At 32.0% G+C, this 16374-nt stretch overlaps 1 protein-coding gene across 1 annotated transcript; it reads left to right on the plus strand.

Moving 5' to 3' along the window:
- The first annotated feature begins 980 nt into the window (after positions 1-980).
- On the plus strand, positions 981-9979 carry LOC128989124 (low-density lipoprotein receptor-related protein 2-like). The gene is made up of 7 exons (XM_054410990.1): positions 981-1068; positions 2128-2400; positions 4788-4959; positions 5453-5689; positions 6872-7108; positions 8122-8272; positions 9575-9979. Exons 1-7 carry the CDS (start codon positions 1029-1031, stop codon positions 9671-9673), a joined length of 1209 nt encoding a protein of 402 aa, XP_054266965.1. The 5' UTR covers positions 981-1028; the 3' UTR covers positions 9674-9979.
- The last annotated feature ends 6395 nt before the right edge of the window (positions 9980-16374 follow it).

Raw genomic sequence — 16374 nt, forward strand, 5'->3', positions numbered from 1 at the left:
TAGCAATTTCTTAGAATTGAAGTTCACACTTGAAAACTTGAAACCACCTTGTCAGCTTATTTGCAGGATTTTATTTACAAAGTTATCTGTATATATAATTACTGAAATAATAACACAAACTATCAATAGTACTAATTAAGTTTTGGAGTGGTTCCGTGTATTATTATTTAGTGATTTTTTCGTTTAAATGTGTTCCCTCGTAAAATTAATAATTCATGTACACCCTTTCTTTTCTTTAGATGCTGTGAATAAAACATGATCTTATCCCTATGGAGAAGCTAGGAGCAAGGACTTGCCAAGGAGCAGTTGTCGCCTTTCCTTTCGACTATGTTGCTTATTGAATGAAGTAAAGGTCTAAAAGGTATAATCAGAATGGACGTATGGAAGAGATAATCAGTAAAAAATCAATACGATTATAATTTATAGGGAGTCAATATTGATGTCTACGAGTGACTTATTAACAACTGTCTAGACAATAATATAAAATGTTCTGTCAATACTATTAAGAAAATATCAGTACTTAACTCTAGGAGTAAGCTGATCTGGTGGTAGAATGTGTTATCTGGTGTAGATCAGGTTCAAATACCACCAATCATCAATAGATTTTAGCCATGTGATAATGCTGCAACCCTGTAGAACTAGCATGAAATAGACTAGACCTAGAGCGGCCTAGGATAAAAATGTGGTACATAAAAAATAAAAATGGAATATAAACCCAAGATCATGGACATTTATTCTTTTCCTAGAAAAATAGTCCTCCGGTTATTTTTCAATAGTTCCGCCCAATCAAAACAAAAATGATTCACTTAGAATTTCATCATCTATACACAATACAGAAATCGAAACAGTCAACAAATCATTAGTTACCACTTAAAAGATAAACAAACGCTGATTCAGGAGCTAACATTGACGCTTTTTACTATCACCCCGTTTAACAATTTATCTATTGATTAGCCAGCTAAAGCGCGTTGGCCGTCAAAGTGGCACTTTGTGTTGGTGCAGTGTTGTGCAGTGTGCACTCAGCCAACATGCGGAACTATAAAACTACCATCTGTGTGCTTCTGTCAGGTGAGTTTAGCTGTATCGATTTGTAGCTTAGTGGACCGTATAAATGTAGGGGTCAAACAGCTGCGTGAAAAATGAAATTGATAACAATTTGTTCATTGTTGTTTCTTCTTTAGTGACTGCTTAAGTCTCCTGCTACATGGTGGTTTGTATAATTAGCTTTCATAAATATACATATGTTTGTAGCTTCTCCTTGTTTGATGGGTAGCATAGTTAACATAAGTTTTTATATGTAATAGTTTATTATCATTACAATTGTTGGGGACGCCACCTAAGTGAGTCTAACCCAAATAAGAGTGAAGGATGAGTGTAGATGGGAGTGAGCTGAGCTGTGTAGCTTTTTTACTGACTAAGATCAGCTGATTCTTCAGTCAGGATAATTGATTTAAATCCTAATTATCAGGGACAGCTCGGTCCTGTATTGAACCATCAAAAAGCACCTGACTTCTTTTAGGATCTATGTGGAAAACTGTGATTGTTAGGTGGGGACTTTAACCTCAGTTACGTAAAACTCAGAACGTAAAAATGTAATTTTTTGGGAGCAATATATTAGTTTGGAGCAAAATCAATTCATTTGAAGTATTATTGGATAAATTAAACATGCCATCTATGTTAGCCTTTATAAATTTGTATGAAGTAATTGAAAATGTAATGCATTAAAACATGTTTAATCACTGAACAGATTTAGTGTATGAACGAGTTAGCTGTTCATACAATCTCTAAGTTTTTGTATTAAAACAAATTCTTGGTCGTATTATTCAGTGTATTATTTCAGTGAAAACTCTTATCACGCACAGGCACAAGCCCATGTAATAATTTTTATTATATTTCTATATTACAATGCTGCTACTGTTTCACTATTGTACGATAAAGATTGATTAGTTTTTTTTTTGGATTTGTATTACGTCAGTCGATAAAATAGCCACAAATTAATCTGAAAATCGTATCTTGCTAACCCAACTAGGAAAAAAAAACATTTGAAAAGGTTCAAAGTATAAAGATTTAAAAACCACATTATCTATATTATTTATGTATCTCCTCACTACACAACTTGTTACACAGTTCTTTGTGGAGCTTTTTCGAAAGAGAAAGAAGCTTTGCTGGAGATATCGGAATATCAGGATGCCACTATCCCTTTGGATATGAAAAGCACAGACATTCAATTGATTCCTATTAATTCTGTATCCAACTCGAGAGCTTCCAGAGCAGATTCCACTTCAGCAAAGCCTGTAGAAGGCAATGCCACTGACATCGTAGTAACTGCTGGGGAACCCAAGGAAACTAAGCCAAAGGAACACATCAATTCGACTAGACCGACTTCACACACAATAATCGGTAAGTATTGTTAAAAGGTAGTACGAATTGAAGCTTTGTAGTATATAATAAAAAAGAATACAAGTCAAACTTCTAGTTGAAGGAGAATCATTACCTGGTTTGGTTTGGCGGCATTTGTCATGTTTCCAGTTTTATCATATATATTAAAACGTGAATTGGAATGTTGAAGGGTTTCATAATTTTAGTTTAGGGTTTCAGTTAGTTTTTTTTTAATTAACTTTTAATTTTAAAAACTCTAGCAGCCGACGCTAGCATTCTAGACAAGCTTTTTGGTATAATACCATTTGCTTAACGTAACAGCTGTAAAAATTCAGTGTTTGTGACACAAAATCAGCATTTGGATAAAAATGAAATTTCATACGTAGGGTTGACGTATTCATACTATGTGTAATGCTATAATCATTGATACGTATTATACACTTTTTATATTATACGTATTATTTATTCGGTAAGAGGATTAGAGGTTATTTAAATATACAAAGTAAAATACTAGGATGTTCTCATTTGTTTTTTGAACAGTCTTTAAAATATTTAGTTCGTTTTAGTGCAATATAATTTGTTATAACCAAAAGCTGGTTGAATAAAAAAATATTCTATAGAAGTATCGGTTAGTTTATTTACTCTGTGATTTTGACATTGATTAAAAGATATAAGTAAGATTCTATAACCTTTGATGTATTCGAATCAAAGCTCACGAATCTTCAAAAGAAAGCGAAAATTATTTTACTACTCGAATGTTTTAAGGAAAGGTTGGGAAAATAACAATGATTACATGTTTAAATTCATGTTGGCAGATTTTTCTTAAAAATAAATTTTGATCTGCTTAAACTAAGCTTGAATTAGTAGGCACACTATATACAGTTTTGGTTTAATGAACTACTCGATTCCCGTACGTAGGACGGGCCAACAGCTCGTTTATTATTAAGGTAACACTCACTCACTCAATTTCCCTCTCATGGCCATTCATGCCCAAAGCGGGAATTGGCCACACCAACAACTGCTAGCTCTCGATCTTTATCTTATGCCTCTTCCAATGCTCCCCCCACTTCCAAGATACAAGATACTAGAACTTTATTGTTAGTATACATAATGTGGTACATTATTATATTCCAACTAGTCAACTAACCCTAAACCTAAATGTACACATAATTTATCACAATTTAACTTCTTCACCCTATAATATATTCTAACATTCTATAATTAGGAAATTAAATTCATCTTTAGTCACTAGCCAAAATTCATCTATTGTGAACAAACAGAGCTTAATTAAAACTTTCTTCAACTTCTTAAAAAAAATTAAGATGACAATTTTGAAATTTGTTTGGTAGGTGGTTCCAAAGTTTTGGAGCAAAAAAGACTTGCCAATGCTTGTCGCCTTATGTCATGCCTATGCTATGGATGTTACTTTTACCTCTAGTGTCATATGAGTGAAATTGTTCATTTGTTGTTTTAAAGATATTGCCTTTGAAATATAAAAACTCGGTAAATGATTATGTAAGGATCGGTAAGAATCTCGAGATTTTTGAAAGTTTCCTCACAAGATTCCCCAACGCTCAGTCCCGCCATACACTTCTCTGACGTCCTTGGAGACACTATCCCACCATCTCTTCTTGTGCCTTCCCAATGGTCTTTCATTTGTAGCTTTCCTAAGCTTACTTCTTTTAAAAGTGGACCCCGTTCTCTCCGTAGTGCGTGTCCTGCCCACCTTATTCTTCTTGCTTTCGCGTGTGCTACTAAATCACTATCATTACACTGTACAGTGTACATATTCCTTATCTCCATATTATGCCTTTTTCTCCATTATCAATTTTCAATTAACATTTTGTTTTCAATAATATTAAGGTAATATTATTAAGGTATAGTATTAAGGTAAGTTAAAATTACATTTTCGAAAATAAATAAAAGCACAATGAAATTAAAATAAGAATACTCACTCTGAAAGCGAACCGTACTCTCCAAGACACAAGAAACTATTAATACCGTATTGAATGAAGAATATATTATACAGTAAATTATCTGAAAATTAAAATGTTAATCAGATGAATCAACTAACTGTTTTATTCAATAAGATAACTGAGGACTGTTGAAAGTATTTGTTTCCAAAAATTATCAATCAACGACGAAGCAGAAATTTCACAATCAAAAAGGTTTGGTTATTAACTAGATTTAGTTATTAATTTTGTTTATTTTTTATTTATATGTTTAACAATATATTTTTTACTCAATAATTACTAAGAATTAGGCTTCTATTGTACTTTTTTAAATGAGATAACTATTAAAACTTGACATAGTACAGTTAGAAAGTAAAACAAATTACTAGCTAATAGAAAAACATAGTTTTTTGTTGCTCTTAGATTGTAATATCAGTACAAAATTTTTATTTTCAGATCCATTTTCCATTAAACTACTTAGAGGAGAAACAAATGGGATTTCAGTAACTGACTTGGCTCGCTCTAAATCAATCTTGTATTTTAACTACACACAGTCAAAAACATATAGTGTAGACTACCACTACGCGAAGAGAATGGTGTTCTTCACTGCTATGAATGTCATATTTAGGTAAATACTAAATATGTATTTATTCATAACTTGACAGATTAATTTAGGTAAAAATTAATAAAGAAATTCTGACCATTATCTGAATAAAGGGTTAAGATTTATTTTTGATGATTTATTTGACGAGTATTTTGTGAAACAGTTTTTGTTATAAAAATGTTAACAATTACAATGGAAAGGAACAACATGGAAATAAAAAACTGTAAACAAATTAGACAACCAATTCATATTGTTCAGTGATGGTTGTATTGTGTGATATAGTTGTATTACTTACTTTGAGGGTGAGGTACTTGAATACAGTACTGCAGGGAAGCTACAACATATAGTTTCCTTTCATAAATTATTTTTAGTAAAAATAATGTTTTTGATAAAACTTATCTCTTGAATTAGAGGTTATTTATAGCATAACGAAGCAGAATTTACGACTTTAGATATAATTAAATTTTTCTGTCACGAAAGAGAACGAAGAGCTAATTCAAGTATTCACAATATTCAGGGACGAGGTAGTTGGTCGTCTAACTCGAGTGAAACCTCCGTTAATCGTTGTATCAGCTGGAGTCGACGGTCCTGTCAGACTGGCTGTAGACTGGGTCCATGACAGACTGTACTGGCTGTCAGACAAACACCAGACTGTAGAGTCGGCCAGTCTAGACGGCGCCAACAGAACCTTGCTGTTTGACAACGTCCAGAACATCACGTTCCCCAACAACCTAGCAGTGGACCCCTACGCGGGGTAAGTCTAAGTGAAGGAAAACATTTCAAAAATCTTACTAAAAAGTGAAATTAAAAAAAAATAGTTACTAATCTATAAAATTTTAATAGATTTAGATAAAACGCTCTCAAAAAATAAAAAAATTAAAGAACACGCGGTAAACTGTTCTTATGTTAAATATTTTAGATGCTTATAGGCTTTTACGGTCATTATCGATACGTGGTCTTCGGTTGACGACCATGTCAAAATTGACGAACATTTTCAGGCTGACTTAAGAGTCCATGGAGGCTGGCGGCCATTTTGAATATTTTCAAGCTGTTGAAGAGTTAAGTATCACCTAAAAGTAGTTTTTCAAACACCAAAGTGATTATAATGTAAATATCTAGTATACTGTGAGATTAGAAATTTTGTTTGATGTTTTGAATGTATTTCCATGGAAGCCAATGGCCATCTTGGATTTCCCTGCCATAAGAGCAATGTTAATTTTGTTATTTTCAAACAGCCGCTGAATAGTTATTTACCACCTCAAAATATTTTGTACACCAAAGTGATTTTAATTTCAATATCTAGTAAACTGGGGGATTAGAAATTTGCTTAGTAGTTTTTTAATTGTTTTATGAGTTACCCTCACAGTTAACGTATCATGATTTGCGTCACTGTGTTCACGTGATACGTAAACTGTGCGTAAGTGACGTCAGCCCGACGATGGCACTACACACCGAGGCCGAAACATCAGAACCAAAGTGTTTCGTAGATCGTTTTATGCCAGTGGCATCTTACAAGAGGTCAACGTGAGAATAAAGTTTTGAATAAAGTTCACAAGCTAATCAAAGTTGAATAAGTAATTTTAATATGCTCTAAAGACCACATTAAAGCATGTTTACTTATTGGAAAGATTTGTTTAAATACAATCTTTCCAAATATTTCCAATTCTTAGCCTCTTTCTCAAGAGGCTAATAGAGTAAAATAGGTAACAGTGTAAAAAATGTAAATGTGAATCTCTTATGTATTGAAATCTGTGGAATAGGTGTATTGTATCTGTATCAAGGTATTTCATACTCTTATGCACGAGTATTTAGAAAGAATGTGTCCTCCTTCGGATGATTAAGTCAAGTAAAATTTCTCGCCATTTCTACGTGGTATAACCTCACCTGGTGGGCATGTACCACGTGTCAACATTATTTAGCCAAATGTGTCTTTCAGGTACCTGTTTCTGGTGAGCAACCACTCCGTGTTCCGAGCAGATCTGGATGGAGCCAACCTGACACGTTTACAACTCCCAGCAGAAGACACCAGAGGAGTCAAGTGTCTGGCGTTGGACCTCCGACAGCGCCGGGTCTACTATAGTGGCAAGGAGGGAAACCCACTGTCTGGCACCCCTTACATTGCATCCTGCAACTATGAGGGTGGTGAAGGTCGAGACCATCCCCTGGCTTACAAGTATGACTTCAATCTAAGTATCTAGAGATAACCTTCATAAAATCACATATGCGGTTCACCTTTTGCATTTTGAATACGTTTTAAGGTCTTAGAGTATTTTTCTAGAATTTTTTATTTTTTTTCTCTCCACTGTAAGTTTTTTGTAAGGGAATGGTCCAAACCCTGGTCTTGCAATATCCAAGGTTGACCTGTTGTTTGAAAGCATTGTTAATTGGTAGCCCAATGACAAATTACATCTATGTATGTTGACAGTCTAGGAATGGAACCAGCGACCTTCAGATTTGAAAGCGAGCGTTATAAGCATTCGGTTACTCACTCATATACCTATATTATATTTTGGAGCACATTAAGCTAAGAAAGTGCATGAAAAGCAAACCAAAGCAAGACCAAAATGCACTTCGGGTCCGAAGTAGCGATCACTTGACAGTACAGTCCACCTCACTGTACCGGCTTACAACCTTGTTTTTCGGATACGTTCCATGCAACCAAGGCTTCTGGGACGGGAGAATGCAGAGTTTTAAAACTAAGCCAACCAATTAAAAAATTTTTAGTTCAAACAACGGTTGAAAACAATAGAATTTAATAAGTTGCAATACTTAACATAGTACATTAAATAGTACATTATTAGTGTACAAATCAACCAAAGATCAAAAGTAAATATATCTGGACAATAAGTAAAATACTCATTGAATTATTCTGTGAGAAACATTTTAGAAGAAGTAATCAAATTCGAAATGTATCTATTTGTCAAGTGAACCATGCTGTAGAATGTATAAAACGAACATAAATGCATCGTGATGATTGTGTTTTTGAATGTTTTCAGAATCATTACTAAAACTATGTCTTTAAGTCTTCTAACTATTCAAACTAAGTCTTAACTGGTTAACAAATTAAAATATTACTTCTTCAATAAACTTCAGTCAATATATGATAGCGTCTTTCTTACTCCTAAGAAAACTAAATGGTTCATGCAATATGGAAACCACCATGTTTATTCTAAGTTTGGTTTTCAGATGGAACGATATATTTGCTTTGGACGTGTTCCGGGACACACTGTACTTCGCTAGCTACAGACCAAAGCTGCCGGATAAGTTATACAGTGTGGACCTTACGAAGACAAAACTGACACCTAAATATCTACAGACTGTTGATACTACGAATGGGGTAGGTCTACGTTATTCATGCTATACAGAGTTTTAAATGAGTCCCCCCCTACTTTTTTCTACATTTCTTAAAATATCAACTCCGGACCACGTCAGATCATTGTAGAGTAGTAAGTACTTCATTTTGACTGGGTATAAATTTATAGCCGCCATCTTGGATCCGCCATATTGGATACAAAGTTTTTTTTCAAATGTAAAGGTAGGGTTGTGGCCCATCGTTTTAAACTAGATTGTTATGCTGAATACGATGCTGCAATTCGTTTTTAAAAATCTTGATCCATTCTAAAGTTATGAGAACTTTTTATAACATTATTTTTAGCCCATTTTAACATTGTGCATTTAGAAACTAAGAACATAATCGCAAAATAGTGCTAGATAACGATAAGTATACACCACATAATATAAATAAATCTTTATCTAGCACCATTTTGCGACTATGTTCTTAGTTTCTAAATGCACAATGTAAAAATGGGCTAAAACTAATGTTATAAAAAGTTCTCATAACTTTAGAATGGATCAAGATTTTTAAAAACGGATTGCAGCATCGTATTCAGCATAAAAATTTAGTTTAAAACAATGGGTCACAACCCTACCTTTACATTTGGACAAAAACATTTGTATCCAATATGGCGGATCCAAGATGGCGGCTATAAATTTATACTTAGTCAAAATGAAGTACTTACTACTCTACAATGATCTGACGTGGTCCGGAGTTGATATCTTAAGAAATGTAGAAAAAAGTAGGGGGGTAACTCATTTAAAACTCACCCTGTATATTTGTACTGTAATAGTTCCCGACCTTGAAATTTTGCTATACATTCAAAAGTATAAATTAAAAAAAACAAAGATATAAGTATATTTAAATATAATATACATGTAGCTTGTCCTTCCCAGGGTTACTAATCTTAGGTTAGGTCCAATTGACACTCAGAAAATAATATAAACATTTCTAGAGTTTTATTTTTAAGTTGTAATAAAGGAAAATTTGTTATATTTACAAGATGGATTTTAAGTCAGGAACGTATTGAAAACAGAGTAGGCATACATATGACAACTAATTCTAAGAGTAGTATAAAGAAATAGTCTCTAAAAGAAACTACATTAAAACAAGCATTGTTGGTGTTTTATTAGTTTTAGGTTTTTGGAATTTTGTTTCTTTGAACTGTGAATATTGTCATGGCAGTTTTAATCTAATAAAAATTGTAAAAAAGGCGATATAGAATGTAAAACATCAAAGAAGGATTAAACATAACCTTGTACACTTTCATGTGGTTGAATTTTACTTATATTTTTACACTTACAGGATCTATGGAGTATAAGAATTTATCATCCCGGAGTTCAGCAGGACCCTAGAGGCAAAAACTGTTCCGATGGCAACCTAAACGAGAAACTTGGAGCATAAAACTAGTTCAAAGCTTTACCTTACACTACAAACTTACGAAAATATAAAGTTATACACTCGCACATTGCTACTTATACAGCTGAATATTCATTAAATGTGTTGAATTTCACATGCACCATTGACAGTTTTCGTTTTACATGATTTAAAATAATGTATATTAATAGCATGCTTTTTCCTAATTTTGATGCTCATCTTCAAGAAGAAGTGTTAACATTGGTTTCAATAAATTAAGAACTGCACCAATATAAAAAATATATTTTTATGATGCCAGAATAGCTGGGGGAAGGCACTATAAGAAATTATAAAATATTGGTGTTGTTATTATTTTAAATTTAATTAAATGATTGTACTGTATTTAAAAATCTGTTTTTTAGGCTGCAACTGTTCACGTTTTATTTCACCCAGTAAACTTACATAAAGTAAAGCATACAGCACACAATAGTATTTTTGTTAACGAGTAATAATTGATCGAACAAGAATGAGCTGATTTACATAATCTTTATTAATATATCAATTTATAAAAACGCAAGCGTCTTATATGCTTTATGGACCGCAAGGTAAGATTGTTTTAATACTGCAAATTAACTTCACAGTAAATGTAAATGTGTTATGATGCAATCTTTGATAGTAAAATAAACCTTTTATATGTCTGTAAATTTAAAACTTACAATAATTTAAGCCATGGTTTAGGTGATATGATAAGTTTGTGAAAATATATACAAATTATCAAAATATTTACTGTATTATAAATATTATTATGAGTTTTCACTGAAATTCCTTTTTGGGAAAATACAGTCCATGAAACTAGGACAGAAATAATTGTAATCCATATTTCATTACAGTGTTCACCATTGAGATGTAAGCTGCTTATGAATACACTGTGGTTAACTAAAACTGTGGATCAAAATTGTTTCTGTTATTTAGACAACTATGCTATATGAGCTTAGAGATTGGTTGGAATATACTCAGGTTATATTTGTTTTTCATATATATGTATTTTATTTATGCATACACTATAGCTGTGAATAAGCAATCTGCGGGAATAATTGGAATACTAATTAGTTTTAACTCATGTTTTAATGAACGGTTCAGGCCTTTGAGAGATGAATGAAATGCATTTATTTCTAATCATTGCTAAAATCCTGTCATAATTCCTATTAAAATCAATTTGCGATCGTAAAAACTACTATTATAAGAGTATTTGTTTGTGCAAGTCAAACATCCCATTACTCTCAATTACTGGATATTCAAATTATATTTAGTAATTATTTCCCGAAAACTTAAATGGGTAAGTTAATATTCCTATTACCTGCAAGTGTTACAAATTATTTTATGGTTACTGTGAGACTGTTTTGTTGTTAAATAATGTTGATATATTTTTTTTTACTTGGCACTTTTTTAGTCTTCTATAAATACATAAGCATATTCGACAACTAAAATGTTGAAGAATTTTTTATCTTAATACCAAGAAACATATAGTTATAGTAATACTATGTAAGATAAAATATTATACAGAATATAAATCGATATTCAAAGATCACTAAGTATTTAACCACATATTGCAGACAATGGTAAAACTCGGATCCAAAGCTCACAACAATACCCATTGTAAACATCGTACAAATGATGGCATCGTCCCAATATCGCTTTTACATTTCACAATAGAAATATCAAAACCGTTTTGTCATTACTTTGGTTTTCACATGTCCGAATGTATCTATCTCCAAATGACGTATTCTGTTTTGTCATATTCGGTTACCAATTATAAACAATGGTACATTTGCTTGTTATAAACAACATGGCCTTTAGGCATTGGTTACGTTCCTGTTTTCCATTCATTAGTGTAACGTTAATAAGCATAGAATGTTTCCCTTTGTTGTTTACTTTGACAACAAATATGAATAAAAACAGGCCTAAAACTTATTTCTACCTTTCAAATTCCCTTTAATTACTTTATTCGGGTTACAAGAGAAATATGGAAATAATATTTCTCGATAACTAATAATAAATAATAATAATAAATAATATAATAATATAATAATAATTATTATTATATAATAATATAATATAAATAATATAAATCGAAAATCATCCACGTTCCAAATTAACATTTAAATTTAGAAATGTTTCAAATGACGAGTTAAGAAAAGTTGTTACATCTCTCAGTAACACTAAGTCCTCAGGTTGGGATGAAATTCCTCTTTTTGTCATTAAAGGAGTTTTTAAATTTATAGAACATCCATTATGCCAAATAGTGAATCAGTCCCTTGAGGGGGGGGGGTTTCCTGATAAGCTAAAGTTGGCTGAGATTAAACCTCTGTTCAAAGAGGGCGATGTCAACGATCCCTCTAACTACCGCCCCATCGCCCTTCTGCCTTGTTTTTCAAAGATGTTTGAAAAAATTGTAAAGATTCAACTAACAGAATATTTAGAAAGCAATAATTTAATAAATCCTTCACAGTTTGGTTTCCGCCCAGAACTCGGTACTGAAAAGTCCATAACAAAAATGATTAACTACATTGCAGAAGCCTTGGATGGATCGCAGAAGACTGTGGGTGTGCTATGTGACCTATCCAAGGCTTTTGACTGTGTGAATCATGAGATACTCATAGAAAAATTAAGTATGCATGGAATAAAAAATACTTAATTAAAATGGTTCATATCATATTTAAAGACCCGAAAACAAAGACTTATTTTACAAAAAATGCAGAGAAGTTATAAATCAGAGTGGAACATTAACCCCAATGGAGTTCCTCAGGGCTCCATTCTCGGCCCTTGTTTATTTATTATTTATGTTAATGATCTATGCAATGCTACTAAGATGTCCACCTTTCAATACGCAGATGATACAGCTTTAATTTGCACAGGACAAAACAATGAGTTAATTCAAGCCTCAATAACTAAGGAATTTAAACTCCTTGGGGATTGGTTTGCAGTAAATGGCCTGTCCATGAATGTGGCAAAAACTCAACTAATTCAGTTTTCTGCATCCAATATTAACCAAGAAATAATTGTAAATACAAACTTAACTACAATAATTCATTCACAACAGTCAATAAATTATTTGGGAATAGAAATCGATTCACAACTAAATTGGCAAAAACACATTAAAAACCTATCAAAAAGACTACGTTCAGCAACATTTGTTCTCACAATAATTCGGGATACTACTAATCTAGAAACACAAATAGTAGTATATCACGCATATTTTTCATCGATTATGAATTATGGAATTACTGTATGGGGCTCATCAAGCCAGGCCAAAAAAATATTTATTCTCCAAAAAAGAGCTGTAAGATTAATGGCCAGAGTCTCCCGTAGAACACATTGTAAAGATTTATTTATTAATTTTAAAATTTTAACTTTTTTTAGCTCTTATATTTACAAATTGGCATTAATGGATAAAAGTGATTTCGACACATTCATGGACTGTCAACAATCTCATCCACATAACACAAGATTCAAAAATATTATAAAACCAGTTCAACATAGGCTTAAAATCTTTCATTTATCCCCTCAGTATATTGGACCAAAAATTTACAATAAATTACCCGCTGGGATTAAAAACATTGCCTCATTCTCTAAATTTAAACTATCTTTGAACAATTTCCTTTTGGAGAGGGCATTTTACTCGTTAGAGGAATATCTGGAAAATGAGTATATTTGAAAGATATTGCTTCTCCCATAGGTTTGTAGCTTATTATATGCTTTATTTCTTTTGTAAGCTATTTTATTTTAAAATGTAGTATAGTATTAGTATTAGACTTTGTGACAAATCACCTGTCAAGAGAATTGATGTAATGTGATGATGTTTAATAAATAAATAAATAAATAAAACACAAATTGTGTAAATTAAACTTTCAATGTGTTGTAAGCATAACATCAAAGTAAGAAAATCTAGATTGTGTTTCAGTAAGTAAATTTGTATCTTATAACTAACTTGAGGTGGATTATATGGTTTTTAGTAAATACAAAACATTACTCATAGTTGTCCAATAAATCTTAGCTATAAGTATCTTACTTATGATTCAGAGAGTAAAAAAAATAATACTGTAAAATCAAATAATGACTTTCAGTTATGTATTTTATGTCAGCATTTTCTTTAGTGAAAGTGAACATCAGACAATCTAATGTCTGTGATAATATTCTCTAATGTAAGACATTACTATTGGACGTTCAGTATTTTTCACTGTGGTTCTAAAAATACACGCGGAAAGTGGAAAATCAATTAAAATAAAATTCACAAGATATAACGTAGTACTACATATAAAAAATATAACATCATATACTCATTGTCAAGCAATATTTATCTTCACTATACAATCAAGGAAATATCACAGTCGGCAAATATTTAATCTAGAGTCTTGGGGGTGTGCTGGTCTAGTGGTAGTGAGCAGGAATTTGGACCCTGAGGTTCCGGGTTAATATCCCATAAATCACCAAAGGATGTTATGTAAGTGATAATGTCGCAGCCCCTAAGTCCAGCCTGAAGTAACATGAAAAACTATTCCGGAAAAAATATATACTTTAGTCTTGTTTTGTAGTGTAAAAATGAAATCACTACCGTAACCTAAACAATTTAGCATATCTGCGCTATCATCTATACAGGGGTGGTGAAAATTTCCGGGACAGCTTATTAATTTTTAACAGTTACAGATGGAGCTATGCAAGATGGTATACTTTCACTGGGCATAAAACTCTATTTTAATCAAACTTTAATGATCTGCTACCACTTCAAGGGTCGGCCCAAAAGGAGTCGGAAGAAAATCTTAAATAGAAGCATAGGTTGTTAAGTACATGAAGTTAAAGTTTTTGTTAGTAAAAAAAATGCTGAAAACCCGAACTCAAACGGACAACCGAGTCAAAAATGGCAGCTATTCAAAGATTCGTTGAATTTGCAATGCTTATTATACACAGACTATTCTGAGGCACCCCCTAGAAGTCAGAAGAAAATCATAAACTTATGTATGAGTCGATATAGACATCAAATTAAAGGTCTTAATTAGTAGAATACAATGCCACAAATTTTAACTCAAAAGAGAGTAAAAAATTGCAGTCGTTCAAATATTCAAATAAGATTCAAGATATCTTTTAACGGCTGCCATTTTGACTCGGTTGTTCTTTTGAGTTCAAATTTACGGCATTTTATCCTACTAATAAAGAACTTTAATTTAATGTGCATATCAACCTATGCTTCTATTTAAGATTTTTCCGACTTCTTGTGGGCCACCCCCCTGAAGTGGCTCATTGAAGTTGTAGTAAAATAGGGTTTTATGTCCAGTAACAGTATACTAACTTGAATAGTTCTATCTATAACAGGTTACAAAATATTAAGCTGTCCTTGGACTTTTCACCACCCCTGTATGGTATAGCATACTTAAGAAACGCCTAAGATAAATTGTTGTGGCCAAGTTTATGTAATCTGTTGCTGTTCCGCAAATGAGAAAACTGAGGTGTTATATTTTGTAAGAACAATCTCTGCAAGTTTATGCTGCAATAAACTGGAGTAATGTTTCACCATTTTGAGATTCGAGAACAATTTAAAAATATATATTAAAAAAGTTGAAGACAAATGTATCGTGTTGTATTTGATAAGCAAAAGGACCAATTGAGTTGATTTAAAATATTTCCATTCGAAGTAAAAATGTATCGTTCCCATATTAATTTGCTAACCAACTATAGAAAAAAAACATTTTGCATTTTAACATTATTTGATAACTCAGCTAGCCATAGTTGGGCCAATAATGTAGGATACATAAATGTTTTTTTTTTAATTTTAAGTTGGTTGGAAAAGCGTAAAACTAGTTTTCTTAAGGAAGAAAATTTATCGACCCAATTATAGAATATAATAATATCCGTCATAGAATCGTGCCACAAGTTGAAGTGTTATGCAGGATTGTACTGTTTTTATAAATCAACATCGATCATCTTCCTCAGATTTGGCAGTTACAGTAATTTATTTGCACAGAGTAGAAGATATGATAGAATATTACAATTTTAAAAACTAATATCTGGTTACAAGCCAAGGATTTGTCTGATAAGTAAATAAAGGATTAATAGTTATTTTTAAAACAATAAGTAAATAAAACACTTACATTTTTGATAAGTAAAATCAACTATTAAATTATCTGGTGGAAGATAGCCAGTGGCTTCCTAATAGTGTAGGCCTACTTACCACACACTTACTCATTTCCCCCGAAAATTAAGAAAATATGATAATAATAAAAATTGGGAGTTGCTAAAGTTAATGAACTATTTTAGTTACCAATAAAACACCTTAGGATTTCGAAATTATTCCCATGAAAATGAATCTATACAGGGTGTTTCAAAACTGTCTCCTGAAACTCTGTGGTCATGTTCCTTAGGTCAAAACAAACAAAGAATATCATATAAACATGTGCCCTATCGTGCTTCGTTTTCCGTTAAGTTTATGTATTTTTTACATAACTTCGGAACGACGGTACCAACTAAAAAAAAATCTATACTTGTATGACTAATAAAAACTATTAATTATTAAAATTTCAAAATGGCAGCCATTTTTTTATTTTTCAAAGATTATTAACTCAATAACCATAGGATTTAAAAAAAGTTACAAAAAGCAAAAAGGATAGAAGTTTAATTCACTTTACAGAAATGTACATTTTATATAGGGTCATATCATAACACAAAAAACTGAGAGAAATAAAAAATTTGCCAAATTC

Source organism: Macrosteles quadrilineatus, unplaced genomic scaffold, assembly GCF_028750875.1.
Source record: "Macrosteles quadrilineatus isolate MER2022 unplaced genomic scaffold, UCM_ALF_1.0 Scaffold_3__2_contigs__length_128488019, whole genome shotgun sequence".
Taxonomy (NCBI): domain Eukaryota; kingdom Metazoa; phylum Arthropoda; class Insecta; order Hemiptera; family Cicadellidae; genus Macrosteles; species Macrosteles quadrilineatus.

What these genes read in the sequence shown, in the direction of transcription:
- LOC128989124 (XM_054410990.1), top strand. Translation starts at nt 1,029, where the DNA reads ATGCGGAACTATAAAACTACCATCTGTGTGCTTCTGTCAG. An exon ending in CATCTGTGTGCTTCTGTCAG is followed by an intron (nt 1,069 to 2,127) that starts GTGAGTTTAGCT and finishes CTTGTTACACAG; the next exon opens with TTCTTTGTGGAGCTTTTTCG. An exon ending in GCAGTGGACCCCTACGCGGG is followed by an intron (nt 5,690 to 6,871) that starts GTAAGTCTAAGT and finishes TGTGTCTTTCAG; the next exon opens with GTACCTGTTTCTGGTGAGCA.